The 22,159-nt window shown below is 34.1% G+C and overlaps 2 protein-coding genes across 2 annotated transcripts in view; one reads left to right on the plus strand and one right to left on the minus strand.

Moving 5' to 3' along the window:
* LOC135846515 (uncharacterized) overlaps positions 1-22,159 on the plus strand; it is a 540,933-nt gene that overhangs the window by 377,181 nt on the left and 141,593 nt on the right. The window lies entirely within an intron of this gene.
* LOC135847531 (transient receptor potential protein-like) lies at positions 1,254-21,866 on the minus strand. The gene is made up of 19 exons (XM_065367091.1): positions 21,736-21,866; positions 15,835-16,112; positions 15,617-15,761; positions 15,441-15,536; positions 15,220-15,362; positions 14,950-15,151; positions 14,682-14,858; positions 14,342-14,576; positions 11,608-11,769; positions 11,342-11,487; positions 10,928-11,034; positions 10,702-10,835; positions 10,496-10,619; positions 6,695-6,890; positions 6,458-6,619; positions 6,141-6,369; positions 5,785-6,049; positions 2,458-2,657; positions 1,254-2,060 (listed from the first exon to the last, which is right to left on the minus strand). Exons 2-19 carry the CDS (start codon positions 15,984-15,986, stop codon positions 1,507-1,509), a joined length of 3,429 nt encoding a protein of 1,142 aa, XP_065223163.1. The 5' UTR covers positions 15,987-16,112; positions 21,736-21,866; the 3' UTR covers positions 1,254-1,506.

The following is a 22,159-nucleotide window of genomic DNA, read 5'->3' on the forward strand; positions in this document are numbered from 1 at the left end:
TTATGTAGAAGTATTCTGATCTAAAATGAAAATTTTTCAAATAATTGATGTACCTTCAGACATCAATTTTTCACCTTTTTCGATATTTTCCACCTTTGAGAGCTTCGTACAAGGAGACCAATATCACTTGGAGGACCAAAGAGTTTTTTGTTGTTGAAAATGTGGTTATCTAAAAGTGGGTACTCTGCACAGAAATGAAGCATATTCAAAAAATTTGAACTGATATCAATTTCTCTCTTTTTTTGCTAATTTTTTTCGACTTTAAGGGGCTTCATATAGAGAACCAACATCATTCGGGAGACCGCAGGGAAGATTTTTCTTGAAAAAGTGTTCATTTAGAAAAATGCTTTCCATAAATGAAAATTTTTCAAAAAATTTCTGCGGATATGAATTTTTTATATTTTATTTTCCTCCAATTTGAGAGGGGGGGGGGTCACCATACAAGAGAGACAACATAATTTGATGGTCCGACAAAATTGTTTTTGAAAACGGGGTTAATACGTACTGTGAACAATTTTAATGTGAAGTGGTGAGCTTTCTGAAAATTTGGTTGAAAAAAGTAGTGAAAAAAGGTAGTGAAAAAGTGGTGATTTTTTTCAACAACAAAAAATCCATTAGATGCTACGACTCAAGTTGTCAAAATGAAAAAATTCATTAACTTTTGTGGCCATTAATTTTCCATTTCTTCGGATTAAGTAAATCGTTGAAAAGAGTTTGCAATTTGTATCCTTCGTGAAAAGTTGAGTTTTCGCCCATAAAAGTTCACTTTTGAAATTTCAAATTTGAAAAAAAAAAGATTTTGAATCGTTAATATTTTCATTTTAGGCCCTCGTACACAGATTTGCTTCAATTGGGAATTTTAACCTTCATAATTTGGCTGTTCGGTAGTCAATCGTAAATTTTGCTTGTAGTGTTGATAAAATTGCATACTTGGTTCGCCGTAAACAGGTTAACTTGTTTTTCAAAAATCATTTCACCCTCCCCCCTTCTTCCTCTCCTCTTTAAAATCAACTTTGTTTGCTTTTTGGATTCAAGCTTATGAACACTCATATCTCTAGACTGGTTAAACTTCCGAGGCAAATCTGTTAACCTCGCGAAGATGTAATTAGAAGAGATGTTTCATTTGAAATATTTTCATCATTTAAAATGCTCAGAATTGAACTTCAAAGTGAGAGCTCAACTTTCCACAATGAATTCACAAGTTGAAAACTACCATTTTGAAAATTGAAAAAAAAAAAATTATATCCAAATAATATTTATTCGCCGAATACGTGCTTTGTTAGCTAACTTCTACTTGACATATTGAGATAATAATTTAGTCAACGAAAACAAAATACATAGAAAGCGAATAGATAATACATATAACGTAAGTATCTGCTCGATTCAAAATTGACCAATAATTTTTTTTATAAAATTCGAAAACGATAAACAAAAATAACCAATAACTTAATAATAATAACGAATCGATCGTATACCTTTGGAAAAACAAGGTGAAAAAATAATATTTTACAGCCATTTGCCTCCCACAACTTTCTTGGGTGTGACAGCCGGTGATCGACCTGGAGCCGGACTTGATTCGGGCTTCAACGTAGACTTAGATTCGATATCCAGCACCACGTGTTCTTTTTTCTGCTCAGAATCAGGTTTGGCAGCTTCATCAGACGATGTTGGCATTTCAGCCGATGTGCTGGCTTTTCTGGACGAGCCTGGCTTTCCAGATGTGCTCGAAATGCTCGCTTTTCTAGACGACGAACCTTGCGATGAATCAGGTTCTCGAGCCATGCTGGCTAAACTGGATCTTCTACTTCCTGCTGTTCCACCAGCAAGGCTAGTTTTTCTTTCTGGACTGGTTATATCATCGGGTTTGGGTGGCAGAGGTGGTTTATCCGCTTGGCTGAGTCTTCGATCTATGCTGCTTTTTATTACTGTGCTCATTTTTTCCAGTTTTGGTGCCTTTGGTGTTGGTGTCGATGGCGTTTCCGATTCTGATTGGGTATCTTCGTGTATTGCATCTGGGACAGTGGCTGCTCTCAGAAGTGATCCGCGTTTGGTTGCAGAAACTGAAAAAATATCAAATAATACTCGTAGTTAAGACGAAACTATAGGTACCATTTTTCTGTATACTGGAGAAAGTTTTCAACTCAAGGGAGGGTGCGAGGAAAAAGAAAGATTATAAAGGAAAAGAGCCGAGATGAAAAACGAATGGTTATTAATTTAGAAAATTCATCGGTACGGTCGCGTTGATATCACAATGAAAGCTTGTCATTTGTTTGGATATCTTTGAAAAGTTTTTTTTTTGCCTCATCGTCGAACAAACTGACGCGTATAGTTTTTTCTCGCTGTTTTCGTGTTCCTCGTAATTACAAAAATGTGTCATTGAGCGAGGGCAACAGGTGATCCGATTCTATTACCTACTCGGGCTCTTTTCCATTATTTTTTTCACGAATTGGAACTTACCTTTGCTTTCTCTTCGCTCCATTGAAATAGATAGACGACCTTCTTGAACACCGTTGAATTCTTGTTTAATCAAAGCCATCTTGAATCTAGCGTAAGCTATTCTGGCAGTCGGATTTATATGCGAGAGTTGCGGATTATATTCCACCAGTTTATCCGGGTCCATTTTCATTACGTCTTCGCCTTGGTGATCGATTATGTATCTGCGAAAAATTTTCAAAAAATGTAGCTTTTTGGAAAAAAATAATCTTACTTTATATGTATAGGTGGGTCATTCTATCTCAAATGGTGTGAATTTTTGCATATGAAGAGGGGGGGGTTGTCGACGATTTTTTTTTGAATTTTTCATGTAGATGGATTCGTGCATTTTCAGGCGAGGTGGAGGTGCTCGAAGTTTCGAAAAAAAATATGAGGATTTCATTGGGGAAAAAATTAACTCTGGAGGTGCCCTTGGATGACTGAAATAGAGTCTTCAAAAAGGGAGCATTTTCGAAAAAAAAGTGGTTTTTTCGCTCTATTTGAGATTCTGCATCGACGTAGACTATTGCCATCAAAATCCAGAACCATTTTTAGAATTTCACTGAGCGATTGGAAATTTGCAGAATCGGTTATTTTTGGGTACCTAAATTCGCATTTTGAAAATTTTTTCTTCTCAAATACATATTTCGCATTAATTATGCTGAAGCATCAAAAGGTGTAATTTTTGAAACTAGGGAAATATTTTGAAACCCAGTGGTGCCAACGTTTTAGTCATAATGTCAAGTAGCTGAGAGGAAGATGGCCCGAATGTTATCAAATTTTTCTGTTTTTTGAAACTGACAATTCATGATCAAAAAATTGGCACCACTGTATTTCAAAATATTTCTCCAGTTTCAGAAATTATGCATAGGTTCATGAGAATAGATCGAACAATATCTTTTATAAACTTTTTCGCGATCTTATGCCTTTTTAACTAGTTTTCGACTCATTTTTGTGCTGTTTTGTTGAGTTTATTTTACTAATTTTTTTTTTTAAATTACTTTTTGATAATTTTCAGTGGTTTTCGATTTCTTTTGTTTTCACATCATTTCAACACTTTTTTAGCACGCGTTGGTAATTTTTCCAGATTTAAATGCTTTTTTGAGTGTTTTTACATCATTTTAACGCGTGTTCAACACATTTGATCCCGTTCAAATGTTGCCAAATTTTACTCAAATTTCATCATTTTTTGGTCCTTTTTGGTGATTTTGATGCTTTATTCGTGTTTTAAAGTTATTTCCGGGCATTTTGCTTCATTTTTACAAAATTTCTTTCATTTATGACGATTTTTATCGATTGGAATGGTTTTTTTTTTATTATTGATTTAATATCTTTTTAGGTACATCAATTTTACAAGTTTTTAAGACACACTATTTTCTTTCATTTTTAACGAATTGCACCAAAATTTTATAATTGATTGGCAATTTTTTTTGAGCGTATTTGTATTATTTTAACACGCTTGCAGCACTTTTTCATGAATTTTTGACAAATTTTACTGAAATGTTATCATTTTTTGGTAATTTAGTGAGGGGGGGGGGTTTGAATTTTGACAAATTTTACTGAAATGTCATCATTTCTTGGTAATTTAGTGGGGGGGGGGTTATCTTACAAGTTCAGTAGTCTTATTTTTCAGTTGAAATTTTTTTTTAATTTATATATTTCGGTTTTGGGTTCAGTTTTTGTCCAAATTGTCCAAAATCAATGGTTTTTTTGGTTTATTGATCGTCCAAAAAATTCAACAGATTTTGATCAAATTCAGCAGAAACCCTTATTTTGAATTGAAAGGTACCTACTCAAAAAAATTTCAACTCCGGAGGTGATCCTGGAGGGGAGAAAAGGGCCCTCAAAGAGAAGCTATTTTTGAAAAAATTGTGGTTTTTACACTCCTAAAGCTACCCAATCTGTTTTGGGAAGAATGGCCCAGTCCCAAATGAAAGTATTTGAGAATTGAGATTCTGATTCTACGTCAATCTATCTATGCAATTGCCTTCAAAACCCAGGACCACTTTTAAGGTTCTACTGATCAGTTGAAAATTTTCAAATTGCCCCTTATTTTTGGATAAATTCGCGTTTTGAAAATTTTTTCTTTGCAAATATTTCGCATCAATTTAGCAATTATTTTCTATCGCAGGGGTGCCAATTTTTTGGGTATTACAGCCAACATGAAAAAATCGAAAGAATTTCGTAAGTTTTTGGGGAATGGGGATTTTTTTTCTTTTGAAGTTGGCACTATGTTGGCAGTACTGATGAAAAAATTGACACCACTTCGTTCCAAAATATTTTCCTAGTTTCAGGAATGATATCTTTTAAATTTTTTTCTAAATTAATGCAAAATATTAGCGAAGAAGAAATTTTTAAAACAGGAATTTATTCAAAAATAAGTAATTTGAAAATTTTCCACAGCTCAGTAGAACCCCAAAAGTGGTCTTGGATTTTGAGCAGCTCCAGGAACCAAAGAAAAAACAAGATTTTTTTCTAAAATTCCCCCTTTTTGAGGCCCCATTTCTCCTCTCCACGGACACCTCCGGAGCTAAAAATTTTTCTGAGAAACTTCCAACTCAAAATGAATATTTCTGCTGAATTTGGTCAAAATCTGTCAACTTTTTTCTTCCCGATCAATGCCTTAATAGTACCTACTATTTTTGGAATTGTGGCATAATTTGACTCACTGTTACAAAATTTGCTACCATTGAATTTTTTTAAAAATCGTTAAAAAATTTCGCAATTGCTACGAAAATTGTTTGTCATTATAAGAAAATTTTACAATTATTGTTACAAGATTTTGAAATTTCAGTAACGAAATTTTCAAAAAATCATAAAATTATTCTGCAATTACTACAGGAAATTATTATAAAATTTTGTAATCATCACGATTCTGTCAAATTATTACAAAACCGGGCAAGTGCTATCAACATTTTTTGCAATCATTACAAAATTTTGCAACTTCTGCAACAAAATTTTTTAAAAATCCCAAAATTATGGTACAGTCAAATAATTCTAATAAATGTTGCAGATTTTAACAATTTTGCTGTTTTAGAAAAATTTTACCTACATTCTTAGAAAGATTGAAACATTTTTTGAAAAACTTTAAAATTTTTTTAATTGAAATTACTTGATAAAAATTGAAAATTTTTTGTGGGAAGGGCTTGAAACAAATGTCAGTTGATTTGGGACGTTGAAAATGAAATGCAAGTAGAATTTCAACTGCTTACTCATCTCAAGAGAGTTGAATTTTCATTTTTTTAAAAATTTTTGTGAGGTAAATTTTGAAAATATAAATTGAATTATCGATATTTTACTTGTCTTACTTACCTTCGAATACTTTGTTGACGAGTTTTTCGTTGAGCTTCGTCAGTGCTGCCGATTGGATTTTGTCTCAATGTACTCTTACGTGCGATCTCGTTCCAATCCTTCTTTTTCTTACTGTCGCCTTTACCAATAGCTTTGGCTATTTTACCAAAGATATTGGTGACTTTCTGTTCCGAGGTTATAATATCATTGACGACACCTTCAACCATACCGATTTGGAAATCTTTTACGATACGTCGCTCCATTAAACGATCCTTTTTACCTTGCGCTGGAAAAATTAACACCTCAGTGATTAGATCCTAACTTATTCGGAGTCTTGTACATACACAAATCAGGAATAGTGTAGGTAATCCTCATACCCATATCTTCAGTGTTTATCTTAGGCACGTTGAAATTGTTACGTTTGAATATATCGATGAGTTCGAATCTGAGTGTGGAGATATCGTGTCGAACCTCAGCTATATCATCCTCAGTGACTGCAAATTCTTCTAGTTTCTTTTGCTCTGTGGTGATGTATCGTCTGACCAAAAGCTGCATTATGAGGTCGTATCGTAAATCTGCGCGTTCTCTTTCGGATTCTTTTTTTCTCTAGACATGATTGTCGTGTATTAAATGTGTAGGTACATATTAGAGCGTCGCAATAAGCATAAAATGGGTTCAGTTTGACAATATTTACCATCATGGATCCTGTCATACGTTTCTTTCTGATGCCAAATAATTTAAGAATATGTTTGCTAGAAGGGAACAGATTGAATGGTGCAGGTAGGGTATCTCCTTCTTCGAAAAAACTGATGAATAATCGACTCCGGGCGAATTTCCATTCGGTATCGGATCGTTCCTGCCAAAAAAAAAACAAACTCGGGTAAGATGTTTTTGAAACAGTGGTCAGAAAATCAGTTTTGTCGTCGCTTACCGAAATGATCTGGTACGAATTGGACATCATGGCGATCAGCATGTTCAACAATACGATGATATTTATCACCGAGTAACAGCCGAAAATGAGCAATGCCCAAAATCTGGTAAAACTCTTGATTCCATTCAGATCGAAAGCAGTCAAATCAACCAGACCGAAACTAGCCCAAAATAACGATTGAGATGTTTCGAATAAGCTGAAACATTTCAAGACAGAGGCATCATTACAGTGTGTGTACTTTTTCTGTGGCAAATCATTCGAGTATAGGTGTGTTGGTCGAGGATGAAATTGCACGACCCTCGGAGCCATTAAGTCCGCGTTGGCCGACAAAATTGCCGGATTATTGGATTTAACTTCTAAATGCGTACTCGTTTGTATTTTATTTAGTGGCCGTAAACGTTGGCAATGGGCGAAAAGTACTTATTAAAGCATGCAAATTTGTACACTAGCAAATGGTTATTCGACAAAGTTTCCAATTGTCGGTTGTGTATTTTACCGTATCGCAGCCGCAGATTTGTTCTAACTTATTGCTAGAAGAAGCGTCAGTTTGTAGGGCTAGTCGTATGGGAAAGGAGGGGGGGGTTCATGGGTTTATTGTTTTATATATATACGTTCACGACAGCACACTTATGAACCCATGTATGGGTTAATCTTGCATAAGAAGTGAACCAGTAGGTTTACCAGCCTGGCTCACTTTGTAAAGGCTAAAGTTACATAACAAGTGAGCCACCTGTTTCAAACTAGTTTTGTCAAAGTTAGCTGCGCGCACCAAATGTTTCTCAGAGATGTTCGCTAGATGTAGTACTAACATGAGGCCTATAGAATAGGAAGTACTGGTCAGCATACCCAAAGCCCTGTTGAAATTGGGTATGCACGGTGATAAATTTGACTAATGATTTTTCTGTATTTTATTGCTCTATGGGAATACTGTTGATACCAAAAATTTTGATGTGGTTCAGACTTTTTGACAACCAAGCAATTTTCACAAAATTTAATATAGTTCAAAAAATTTTAAAATTTTTTTGAAAAAATTTTCTCCAAAAATTTTTTATTCTATTTCTTGATACTGATAAATTATATATTTCAATGACTGTGCAATTAGAATTTCGATTAGTTAATTAGAACAAAAATTGAAAATGATTTTTAAAATTTTGAAATTTTGAAAAATTGGCTCATAAGCCTGCCGCGATGCCTATATATATATATATGTTTTTTTTTCAAATTAACAAAATTTTCTTGAGGAGATTTTTATAAGATCAAGGTCATTTTAATATTAGCCTTGAAATTAACGTCATGATGATTTGACAAATCAATTCCTTTCTACTTGATTTCAGAAATTTTTAATTTTTTTTTCAAAAACTGGAGAATTCAAAATTCTGAAGACTCTAAAATCGGTTGAAACCATCTCCAGTCAATTGTGAGGTCGAAAATTGAGTATAGGCAAAAATTTCAGCTTTTTTCGTTCACGCGTTCGTGAACGATTAATTTTTCTCTTTTCTTTCAAAAATAATCCCTGGAGAAAATTTTTAATTGGGACCGGCACAAAAAGATTTTGAAAATGTGATTTCATTTCCATCCTACTTTCAGCGTTTTTTTTTTCAAGAACGAAAGAATTCAAAAGTCCACTGGCAGCTCCAAAACGATTCGAAACCATCAATAATCAATTCGGGAGGTCGAAAATAGGACGTAGACAAAATTTCAGCTTTTAGTGTGAATTTGATGTAATTTTGATATATTTTTCGTGAGAAATTCGTCGAATTTGGGTTTTTGAAAATTCACCAAAATTCAAAATTTTCGCTAGTGGTGTATTTTTGGATCCTGTTTTGATTTCACTTTGAATTGGTTCTTTCGATCGCCTCGAATATTTCACTTTCAGTAAAAGAAATCGTTCACGAACGACTCAAATCGGTTTAGCTTAGTCCATTGAAATATTATCGTTCGTGAATGATTCAGTTGTTATCAAAGCAATCGTTTGCAATCGATTGGAATTATTTTTACCAAACTTTTTCCTTTCCTTATTGTGACGATTTTGTGGGTCAAATTTTTGTGAAATCAGTTGTTTCGTTCGCGAATGATTCATTTTCAATGTAGAAGATCGTTCTCGAACGACAACTTATTTTGGATTCAACTTTTTTGGCTCATAGCCTCATGTGGCGATTATTGAATCAGTCCACTTATCCACTGTCTGATCTGTTGTTTCGTTCACGAATGATTCGATCAATTTTGACGAATGAAATCATTGATGAACGACTTTAGGACTCATATTTTTGCGCAAACTTTTTTCAGTCATGTGCCTTTTGGATCAGTCCTCTGCTGAATTGATTGTTTCGTTCACGAATGATTCAATTCATTCAATTTTGATGAAAGAAATCGTTCACGAAGGACTTCACATATTTTTTGCCGAACTTTTTTCAGTCGGTGATTTCAGTCTAAACTTTTTTCAGTCATGTGATTTTTGAATCAATCCACAGTTGAATCAGTTGTTTCGTTCGCGAATGATTCATTCAATTTTTATGAAAAGAATCGTTCGCGAACGACTTTACATATTTTTTATCGAACTTTTTTCACTCTTTTGTGGTGAATTTTAAATGAGTTAATTGTTCAATCAGTTGTTTCGTTCGCGAATGATTCGTTCAATTTTGATGGAAGAAATCGTTCGCGAACGACTTCACATATTTTTTACCGAACTTTTTTCACTCTTTTGTGGTGATTTTTAAGTAAGTTAATTGTTTAATCAGTTGTTTCGTTCGCGAACGACTTTACATATTTTTGCAGAGCCTGTTTTACTCATATTGTGATGATTTTTAAATAAGTCTACTGTCTAATTAGTTGTTTCGTTCGCGAATGATTCATCCAATTTTGATGGAAGAAATCGTTCGCGAACGACTTCACATATTTTTTAACGAACTTTTTTCACTCTTTTGTGGCGATTTTTAAGTAAGTTAATTGTTCAATCAGTTGTTTCGTTCGGGAATGATTCATTCAATTTTGATGGAAGAAATCGTTCGCGAACGACTTTACATATTTTTGCCATTTTGCCAAATTTTTCTCGCTTATGCGGTGACTGTTGAATTAAATGAAAGAAAATCACTGTCGAATCAACCATTTCGTTCGCGAATGATTCAAGCGATTTTAATGATAGAAATTCATTGCTCACGAACGACTTTACTTCTTCTTGCTCGAACCTTTTTCACTCATTAGGTGATTTTTGAATAAGTCCACTATCTAATCAGATTGTTTCGTTCTTCAATGATTCACTTTTTTGCGAATGATTCTGTTTCAATTGAAGAAATCATTCGGGAACGATTGCAGGTATTTTAAGTAAACTTTTCCAGCCCATTGGTGATTTTTGAAATCGTTCATGATCATGATGAACTTGAATCAGTTTTACTGGATGAACGATTCAAATCAGTAAAAGAGTCGTTTTGAAAAATTTTCGTACACATTTTTTTTTGCGATTTTGAATGGAACTAAATTGTAATTCGAATCAGTCGTTCGCGAAACACCAGTTCGATTTTTCTAGTTCTCGCATTCGGAGACGAAATATCAGTTTTTTTTAAAAACAATCTAACCCCTAGAAACTGATTTAGTTGGTCGTGAACGAACTATGCGATTTTTTTGTCTGGTTGGACTCAGCTTTAGGACTCAGGAATTAATCCAGTGTAGCAAATGTTCGAAGCTTTCGAGTGCATTTTGTATTTGTGCTTTAAATTGAGTCTGCGGACTTATTAAATAAGTACCTAAGTACATTTATTTACATTTTTTTCTCTGTCTAAAAAACCTAGGTATGTAGTTTCTTACTTAGCGAAACGTCTCCATATTGTGCAGGCTTTATCCTCGTGTTCGAAATCCGGTGTCAAACCATCAATATGATAACATTTATCCGACTCCAAACCAGCAAAATACCAAAGTAATTGATTCATACCTGCGCAACACAATATGTTTTTGCTATATTACGTAGATCAAAATTTTGAACAATTTTGGGCTTTTTTCGAATAAAATCTTACCGCATCCGAAAGCAAACAAAACCAAGGTGTAAATGAAGAAGAATTTAATTATATCGATTATCATTCTCCCCAGCGATATCTGCAAAGGTCCTAAATGCGGATTAACGCTAAAAATATTCACCAGCTTCATAAAACTGCGATGAAAAAAAAAGTCTGATATTAGTTTATCTTTTTTTCCCCTTCCCCACCCCTTGAATTTGATGAACGACGTTGGTGTCATTATTACCTTAAAATCATGCTGGACGCGAAAGCGCACTCCGATAACATATGCGGATCGAATTTATCCCATTTATTTCTCGGATACCATGGATCTAAACCTTGCAAGTATTCTCTCTGAGGAGAAGTGAAAAAAAAAAAATTCAAAACGATAAGAAACTTATTTCCGCGCCAAAAGTTCAAGAAGGAATGAGAAAGAGAAATGAAGTTGACGATAGGCCTTCTTCTTTTCTCTTTCGCTCGTTTCGAGAACAGAATAGCGAATACGTTTTTAATATTCTATTCGCATAAAGCGAATTTGAACGAGTTACTTTGCGCTCGTAAAACAGTTTCATTTTCGTTACTCGGTGTAAATGCATGTACCGAGTTGGGCCGATTAGATTTGCGAACTGGAGAGACGTACGAGGTAATTCGATTTACTTACGTGTACTACATAAGCGGCGGTTAATCGTAAACTTATCCATGTTACGTAACCCAGATTTGAGCAGAAATCCAATATGTTCCATAGATCGGTTATATACTCGAGTAGACCGTCTTCGTACAACGATCGCATTTCTTTCCATATTAAACCTAGGTAAATGTGCGTAAAAAATTCAAAAATTAATCCAACAGTTACGTAGGTAGTCAGAAAGAAAAACAACGTAGGTAGGTAAGTAGGTTGGTACTAGGTACATATCTACGTAAGCTTACTTAATACGAACAGTACTATCATCGATTCCACCATTCCGAACATCGAACCTCGTTCTTTTTCTTGCCATTCTTTCACGATATCTAGCAGAAAAGGATGACCCATGTGTCCTAAGATTTCTAATGCTAGTGTTTCGACACGTTGAGAAGCTAGTGCCAAAAGACCTGGAAAAATCGAGTTTTGAGTCAGGTGTAAGAAGAATATTTTATACTCAGTGGGTTGAATTTGGCGATTGATTCTGCTAGTTTTGGCACATTGACGTTACAAAACAAAATGTATACAATTTTATGGGTGGCACGTTTGCGTTCCAAAACTAATTGTTGAATAATTTGAGATTTTCAAATGCGTTTTTAGCTTATTGACGTTGGATGGAAAAATTGAGAACTTTCATGGGTTGTTGATACATTTCCGCTTGCAAAAAAGTCTCAGATTTTTCATCATTCGATTTCATGTTGATTTTGGCACATTTAAGATACAAAAAAAATATACATTTTGAGATTTTGAGTTTGGCACGTTTGCGTCCAAAATCAATTTTTGAGCAATCGGATTTTTTTCAAACTGATTTTGGCCCATTAACGTTACAAAAAAATGAATTTCTTGTCCTAATACAAACACATTTTAGCACATTAGAATCCTGAAAATATATATTTTTTTATAGATTGGCACGATTGCGTTCCAATTTTTTTCAATTTTTCATCATTTTGAGCCTTTCAAGCAAATTTTGGTGCATTAACGTTGTAAAAAGTATGGACAATTTTGGTAGTTGGCAAGTTTGCGTTGCAAAAACAATTTTTCATCATTTCAGCATTTCAGGACCGTCTGTCTTGGCCCATTGACGTTGCAGAAAAAAGTATGGAAAATTCTAAGTCTGGTTGGCATGTTTTATCTTCCAAAAACAATTTTTGATCATTGGAATTTTTCGAGCCAATTTTAAGTTTCAAGTTTTTAACACATTTGCATTTCAAAAAATAGATTATTCAGTTTTACCGTTGAAAGAAAATGTAAGCTGTTTTGAAGGTTGGCGCATTTGCGTTCCAAAAAAAAATAATCAGAGTTTTTCAAACCAACTTTAGCACATATTTTACGCCACAAAAAATATTTTCTCAGCTTTGTGGGGGCTCAGGGGGAAGGCGTTGATACGTTTTTTATTGTACAAATTTTTGATTATTAGGTATTTATTTGAGCCTTTCGAAAAGCTTCTAGCACATCAACATTACAAAAAGAAAGACACTTTCAAGGGTTGGCAAGTTTTCGTTCCAAAAAAAATAATCGGTGTTTTTTAAACCAATTTTAGCTTTTTTACGCGACAAAAAAAAACTTCTCAGTTTTGTGGGTGGCACGTTTACTTTCCAAAAATAATTTTTGAATTTTGATCATCGGAATTTTTCCTTTTTCGGGCCAATTTTTCATTTTTGGCACATCAACGGTACAAAGTGAAAATTCAGTTTGGCGGATGCCGCGTTTACATTCCAATTACAATTTTTGATCATTTGAGCTTTTAAAGGCCCTTTTAGCATATTTGCCTTGCGAAAAAATATGGTTAATCTGAAGAAGGGTTGGCGCGTTTGCCTTCCAAAAACAATTCTTGTGATCATATGAGATTTTCAATTAAACTTTGGCACATTGACGTTACAAAAAAAATACGCACCAAAATACCTGTGATTAATTTCGTGGATAGCACATATTTTGCGTTTTAGAGAGTTTCATGATTTTGGGCTATTTGAATCTTTCAACGCAAGTCTAGACATGGCTCTGTTTGGCGTGGGCACATTCACGTTCCAAAAAAGTTTTTTTGTGTTTTTCATTATTTCAGCTTCTCGAGCCCATTTTAGCACCATGATACAAAAAAGGTACCTATGCACAATTTCGGGGTGTGGCATGTTTCAGTTTCGAGTACCTTTCAAAATATTTTTAGCACATTGACATTGCAAAAAAGAAATACGTACAATTCTGAGAGTTGATCATTAAAGTTTTTCAAGTCAATTTCAGCACATTTTCAAATGAGTTTCAAAAATAATCCAATTTTGGGGATGGCACGTTTACATTCCAAAAACAATTCTTGATCATTTGAACACTGCAAGTGGATCTTGGCACGTTAACATTACAAAAAAAAGTACCCATAGATCAGTCTTGGTTCGCACATTCACGTTTCAAAAACAGTTTTTGTTTTTTGATCATTTGAAGGTTTAAAACCAAATTTAGCAAATTGATATTCCAAAAAAAACAAAGAAAACAAATGTGAACCGTTTTGAGGGTGGTCATATTTGCGTTTCAAAAAGATTTTCCGATCGTTCTAGTTTTTCGTGCAATTTTAGCGCATTAACGTTGCAAAAAAATTAGGATAATTTGTAGATTGGCACGTTTGGGTTCCAAAAACTATTTTAGATCATTTGAACGTTGCGCCTGCAAGCTGCAGGTAAATTTTGGCGCATTGACGTTACAAAAAAAACGACTGATTTCGTAAGTTGGCAGGCACGTGCGCGTTTAAAAAAATTGGCTTTTGATCACTGAAGGCAGTGAAGGCCTTACGTACGCCTTGGGCTCAAGACTGCCGAAGGGACCGGTCCTTATGTCTAAAGTAACAATCGATTTGTCTCATTTGGCTTCTTTTGATCTCTATTCGGCAACCGAACCGAATCATCCATGCAAGTTTGGTCGGCTATCGTGCAATGAAAGGCATTGTTCATCAATCAGAACACACTTAAGCTATAGGCTATGTACATATTTGAGACTTACCTAAAAACGACGCGTACGACGCAGAATGGCAGACAAATTTAACGAAGGGATTTTTCAAAAACAACGCTGGTTCAGAATCGGGCGCCACTATGTAAACCATACTGTACACCCAAAACATGCTTCCCATCCTGAACACCTCAATTATCTGCTGGAACATGGTCAAACGTCGGAATCCCGGCAGACCTTTGTACCAAATCGAAGCTAATAACTGTTGTACGTTCGGATGCGCTACTAACTGGAAATAATGTAATTGTATTTCTTTATTTGTTGCAGGTAAAGAGATTTTGACAATGGCTGGGTCTGGTTATGGGTAAGATAATAACGTAGTGCATGTAATCACCGCTTTTAGTTTATACTTTATGGCCAATTTAAGTCTTTCCAACGTTTGCCTGTCGCCGGGCTCCCAAGGTGTTTTATTCGGATCCGGGTCGTAGTTGAGGATGATATCTAATTCGTTGGATGTTCTGACGTGATCTAGTAGTCCTGTAGAGAAAGTCTGGACGGTTTGTCTCATCTCCTGAAAGATATATTTATGCATCATTCATTTTCAAATTGAAGGTCAACTTTTAGGAGGATTAGTGAACTGATAGGTATTGGAATTTGCTAACGTTATATTCAGCTCGGAATTCGGTTTCCATCTTGGACAGTCTTTTCAATTCGAAGTACAATTCCATCGAAGTCAACAGCGGATCTCGAGATGATAGACAAATCAATGACGGTGATATCATAGCTCTGTAGGCGTTTATTCGAGATTGCGAAAAACGTAACGAGTCTTGCTCTTTGCTAGTTATGCAGGTGTCGCAGCCGCATCTGTAAGTTAAAAATTCAGTAAAAAATTTAGTAGAAATGTTGAACTAATCGGTTGACAGAGAAGTTACCTTATATCGTGATTGGAAGGTAAAGTAGCTCCTCGATCTAGTAAAAGTTTCAATATTTCGTAATTATTTTTATGAGCTGCTAAAATAACCGGAGTTATATCAGTCGTGTATCCTGAAGCTGATTTATCAACCGCTTCCCAACTCTGAAAACATGCAGGATCGAATGGGAAAGTGGGAATTTTCGTTCATTCCAACGAGTATTGTATGATACTTAGACTTACGTATGGTTCTCCTTTGACGTGAGTTTTCTCTTCCCATTGCAACAGCACTTCGACTCCTTCGACGTATTCTTCATTAATGGCGTGTAACAAGGCGTCCTTAAAATTCAACCACATTAAATATCTACGAAATAGAGGTACCTTATTTTTTGGAACACAAGTTTTCCAACATAACTCACCTTAACATCGATCCCCCTTTCCAACAGCAGCTCGATCAAGTCGATATTTTCTTTTTCCAAAGCGATTATCAGCGCGCTACGATTCAAAGGATCGAGACAATTTATATCTAATTCTGCCTTGTTGTCTTTGTTCTCGTCGAGCAATCTGTTTGCAAGAACATGGTTTTACATATACGAGGATGGAAGCTTTTAAAGGTTGAGAATTTAGGGCATCTTACTTGGTTACACTGGCACAGTCTCCTCGTTCTGCACATAGTAAAAATCTTTTCTCTGTGTTGGTCAGCGAATAATGAGGTATGGCTAATTGCGAGATTATACTAGGTCGGACTTTGGGTTTTGATGCCCGACGACTTGGTTGTTTCTGTTCCATTCTTCGGGTGTTCGTGGAATATTCCTCGAATAACTCAGAACTATAAGGGGGAATACTCGTACATTCCAAACATCAATATTGCTGCACTGTGGTTTTCAGCCTGGTTCTTTTCTTGGCGTTCTTGCTCTGTGTTTGGAATCGAAACAGTTTGTTATTATTCGATATTTACAAAACACAGAAGATATCATTGAGGAGATGAAAGAGAGGAGGGGGGACTGAGGATGTGAAGCAGCCCAATGAAAATATTGGTGACTTTGATCTAGAAATTCATCAAGTTGATGAAAATATGAGGGCAAGAAAAATTTCAAAACCGAGTAATCAGATAACGAAATTTATTTTATTATTGGCTAGCGAATTGACTTCTGAAAATCCTATTCGATATCATATTCATGACTCGAAAAAGTTTCCATTTACAGTTTTGGATTTTTGGGGACTCGAATGCGAATTTTTGAATTTCAAAACAAGAAACAAATCAGCCCTAGCGAAGCAAGGACGAAAGCTTTTGAAAATTTGATTCACAGAGCTCTAAAAACGAGGTATTTTTTCAGGAAGTTGATTTATAAAATAAGTATTTTGAGATAGGTAACGAAAAACAATCGTTTTTTTAATGCAAGATGGTTATTTTTTGCTTTTAAAATTTTAGAATTTGAAAGATATTTCTTAGGATGTTAATTTTGAAGAAAAAAAAAGACAACAGCCCTCAGTGAGGGTGAAAGCTCTTGAAAATGTGCATTTCCACAGGTATAAAAAGGATATTTTTAAGCGAGAAGATTTATTTATTGAAATTGAAATTTTAAATATCTTAAAAATAATCAAACAGGTAAACTAGTGAAAGAACCATCAAATAATCTAGGAAGGCTTTTTATTTCTATCATCACTCGCACAAAATTTGATATGGTCGTTTCTTCAACGTCAATTTCATTTAGTATCAGCCCATCCACAATTTGCTGGGCGGATAAAATCGAACTATAGTTGCGAATTACCGTACTTATTTTATCACGTATTATTTTCACTACACTACAGAATTCCAATACTGAAATGTTGTTGGTATTCAAAGTATTTCGAATCTTATCAGCGAAATTAGTTTGACAGAACGTCAAATAATTTAACCATTTGAAACAATGAATAACATTTGTAAACTTATCGAAGGAATTGGATTGAAGTGCGCGTTCTTGTAAAATTTTTAACATATCCTTTTTTGTAGGAAAGTTATATTCTGCATCCATGACATCTTCAACTTCGTCAATCCAAGAACGCGAAATTAAGAGAGAGTTTGATCTTAAATTTTCTTTTTCTGATTTCCCCTAAAAAGTAAAATCAATAGAAGAATTATTACATTCGTACGTAGTATTCAGATCACTGCAGAAAATGACCACAATTAACTGACTAATTCTCCAGCTAATAATCCGAAAGCAACTGCTAACTCGACAGGATCCTTGGGGATTGCGGTCAAATGTAATTTATGGAGTGCAATGCTTATCGCATTTATAGAAGTGGTTCCAACAATCTGAATTCAAAATAGAATTTTTTACTCGAATTTTCAACAAGAATTTAAACGAATATTTACCTAGGCAGTTATTTCTATTAAGCTCGTCTCCGAAGTTGTGTTTTTTTTTTATGTATTAAAATGACTTTCCAACGTTTACACAATTTTTAAGGTGAAATTAATAGATATTCTTACATTATCAATTAGTGGTTTTTCGTAACTTGGCATAATTACACTCAAAAAAAGAAAGAATAAATATGGAATTTTGTGCATTTCATAGGTTTAGTAGAGTAATTTTCTAAATTGTAACAATAATATTGGTATACTACATCCAAGTATATTGAGAGAGTGTGTTACCAATGTGATTGATACTTTTTTATCAAGTATGTAAATGAAATCTCATGAGAAGTATCAAACTGATAGAGGAAATTATCTCATGAGGAGAAAAAAAAAGATAGTACAAATTAAGATATTGAAATTCATTTCTTAAAATGGGTAAGTTATAAAAACGATAGAAAAGGTTCAAATCACTAAAAGTTACCAAGAAGTAAGATAAATTGCATAAAACATTGCCAAGGTTGCCTTCAAACGTGAAAAGAACACGAAAATTACTGTACATGAGCAAAAAATCATGAAAGTTGAGCAAAATTTAGTATGAAGAAATGGCAGATGAGCGTTAAAAATGAAATTTAACAAAAAATTCAAAAAACAAAAACGTTGGTTGAAATAAATTTATAAGAATTACTGAAAAGATTGTTGTTCATAACGAAAAGATGAAGGTTCAAGTGCTCATGTAAGAGCAGTTTCTGATAAAAAATACTTTCTAGTGTTAAATCTTTGTTAAATTTTTTTTGGAAATCTATTGCAGTAAAAATCATTGAATTGACGTTGAAGGTCATTGAAAAATGAATAAGTATCAATATCGTGGAAATTAATCCTTTATTATTCTTGGATGATGATAAAAAAAAATGTATAAGTATTTGAAAGGCGATTTTCAAGTTTTTTTTTCTCTGAATTGAAGATCTCTCCGTGCAAAGTGAATCAATGTGAATAATTTCTTTAATTATTCAACTCCCCCACACATTAACAATCCCAATTTCAGGCCATTCTGGAGCCTCCGGAGATTTTTTTAATTTTTTCCACAAATTTAAAATTGTGCTGGAAAGGTCAAAAATAAGTTTCAGCTCCAATATCTTTGGTTGCTGTTCATAGGACCCTTTTCTTAACCGTTTTATTTGTACATTGCTGTGAAATTTTAGGAGAGCCAATTCAAAAGTGAATTTTTGATCAATTCGTAAATTGACAGGGTGCCCATTAGGTAAGTACTGACCAAAGTTTACAGGTGCTGATGTTCATTTTAGTCTTTCCAGACTGATTTGAAGTTTCTGGAGGAAAAAATGTTAAAATCGCTAAAGGCTTCAGAATGACCCAAAACTAGTAATCTTTGATGTACGTGTGGAGTCGAATTGAAGGAATTATCAGGAATCCCAATTACATAGGTTACTTTTTTATCCATGGTTACTTTCGGTTACGATTTTCACCAAAAGAATACATAAAATTATTTAATCGGAGCCGTGACGAAGTTATCTGTCTTAGGGAGGGGGTGAGACTTGAATATTCCCAACTTTTTTTGCCAGATTTTTTCAACTGTTCACCCCAGACCCCCATCCCACCCTCCCTTCCTTCCTCCCTCCAGTTTGGAAGGGTGAGCTGGAAACAAAAATATTGAATAATTTTAAATGTTTAAAAACGATGGTTTTATACTCGACAAAAAATTGTGAATTGTTGTATTGAAAGCTTAAAACTGAAATCCAAAATAAAAAATTCCCAATTTTTTCATGTTTTTTTTCAGGCTATTGGCCTTTAAAAATCAAATTTAAAAAAGTAATTTCCCAAAGCTTCAAAAAATTTACAATTTGTGAGATACAAAAAAATCATTTTCATTATAAAAAGATTCAACGCCAAATGAAGACTTTTTTTTTGAAAGATTTCAAATGAAGCAGCATTATTTGTGATGTGAGAAGTCAATTTTTCTACTTTCATACTTTGGTCGGAGAAAGGCCCGAGCGAAGCGAAGCCGAAAACTTTCGAAAATTTATAGCTTAATTCAAGAAGTAATTAACCAATCTTCAAAATAGGCCCCAAAACTCTCGTTCAAAAACCAATATCCTACCCTCCATGGCTGCTTAATCCTCCTCAAATTGACTACTGTTTGAATAATTATTAAAAGAAAATTCATCCCCCATTAGTAATTAAAAATAACTTTCTGGGACTTCTATCAAAATATCCTGAATTCAACCTCTGTTTCACAGATGGATCAAAAATTCCAAATCATCATTGTGGATATGCATACTCTATAAATGGTGCAATTTCAAATTTCAAACTCCCAAACTGTTCATCTACTAATTTACTCTGATGAACTCACTGCTATCTATCATTGCATCTGTGATATACTCACCTCTGAACCAGATAACAAACATTTTTTTATCCAGAGTGATTCCTTAAGTTCATTGATTTCTATACAAAAACCTACGAGTATTTTCTGATCACCCTATAGTTCAAAATATTCTTAAAGAACTATTTGAGCTACAAAATTCCCTCTTTATTATTCAGTTTATGTATGTTCCCAGTCACATTGGAATCACTGGAAACGAAATTGTTGATACTTATGCGAAATCTGCAACTACTCTTTCCCCCCCTCACCATCATCACAGTTGACGAATTCAAATCTTTTCTCACTCAAAATATATACATGAATTGGCAATATTTCTGGTCCCAACGAACAGCCAACAAGCTCTTTCAACATTAAAAAATCAGTCCATCCTTGGAAAAACCTCTCCCACTTAAATAGACTTAGAATTGGACTCACCAAAATCACACATAACCATCTTTACCTAAAAGCCCCTAAGCCCTCGTGTCAATTTTGCTCATCTGAACCCATATCTGTTCAATACCTACTATTCTATTTTGTCCCCAGTTACACCAAGATCGATTATCTGTTCAAACAGATGAAAACTCTCTCTCCATTCCTGACAACCCCTCCGAAATAGAAAAATTTATTACTCTTGTTATGAAACACAACCTGACAAATTCAATATAATCTGACGTAGGGTGTAATAATCTAGCAATTATAAACACCCCCCCCCCCAAAAAAGAAGAGTAAAAATCCATGGTTTTTGGTAATTTTTTTGATTTTCCCTGCTCACACAATTTTTTTCCAACTTTTTCCAACTCACCCAATTTTTTCCCAAAATTTACAACTTTTCACTCTAATTTTTTTGTCTGGGAGGGGGAGGTCCCCTTCTAGTTTGGAACGCCTCCAGATTCAATCTTTTGATTGTTTTAGTGACTTTTTCTCGTGTTTTTAAAAGTTTCTACCCCCTGTTAATTTTTTGCTTTCAATTTTCGTGCTTCAATATAGGTATAGGTATCGATGAAAATATTTGCAAAACTGAAAGTTTTTGGTTACTTTTTTGATAAAAAAAAGTTGATTGAATTACCTTTTTTTTTTTTTTTGAAAAATATTGTTGAGATGCCTGAATTATTCACATTCGATTTCATGAAAAAGTTTGAAAATCGTCCTAAAAAAGCTTTTTTGAATATTTAAAAAATTTTTGAAATTCGCCAAAAACCATAAAATGAACTTCGGTAGGTATCTGAAATGTTTTAGTGGCTTTAGAGATTTTTGATACATGTTTTTCGATCTACGTACTACGTAGCTTGGTCTCGTTCAAATCGTAGAGAGTCAGTTCAACAGTTTTTTTATCAGTAAGATTTCTGACTGTATTTGATAAGAATTTTGTTGAAAAAAATGAAATAAAAAAATATATGGAAAATTGAATTTCGTTTCAACGATCAGAAATGAAAACATATTACGGTTCAATAAATACATGATTTGGATTAAAAATACTACGAAAGTAAAACTTTGGAATTTTTTTAGGCTTCATGGAAGATTTAGAAAATGAACACTGAGCAGGATAGCTAATTGTGAGGTAGTAGGTAGAGACAAATTTGATGAAAATCAGGGTGAGCAGGTCCAAGACAAGTAACTAGGTATTTATCCAATCAAGTATGCGTTTAAATAGAAAAAAAAATCATTGACATTACTTGAGCATAACATTTGGTTACTTATTCCAAAAAGTACAGCAATTTCCCAAAAATAGTCTGAAATTTTGAAACCAGTTTTTCTACCAGATTGATTGATCGATTGACCTACCCCATAAAACTAAAGTTTAAACTTGGAAAAACAGAAACAAAACTTACCAATCACTCGTCGTAGTATATTGACGTAGGCATTTACATCGCACTTTGACTACCTACTACAATTGACCGATAAACTACTTACACACGACGATTGAACCGTACTATTTAATTCCAGACTCTGACAGGGTTCGTCGCCGTCGACGTTGTGTAATAATTATAAGCTCACTTTGTTTTTTTCAAATAGGTTACTGTATTAATCCAATTACTACCAACGTGGTATCCCTTATTCGCCTATATATCGAAAGGTTTGCCATTTTCCTTTTCAATTCCAAAACGATACACGAGAATGCTGATTTTTATACATACAATACGTATAAACCTGCATAGAAACCTTTTTAAAGACACTGCTGGTTGACGTAATAGCGTTTAAATTGAGAAAACCTCGATGTAATGTTGAATTACTCGTAAAACCAGCACGATACGT

This window comes from Planococcus citri, chromosome 5, assembly GCF_950023065.1.
Source record: "Planococcus citri chromosome 5, ihPlaCitr1.1, whole genome shotgun sequence".
Taxonomy (NCBI): domain Eukaryota; kingdom Metazoa; phylum Arthropoda; class Insecta; order Hemiptera; family Pseudococcidae; genus Planococcus; species Planococcus citri.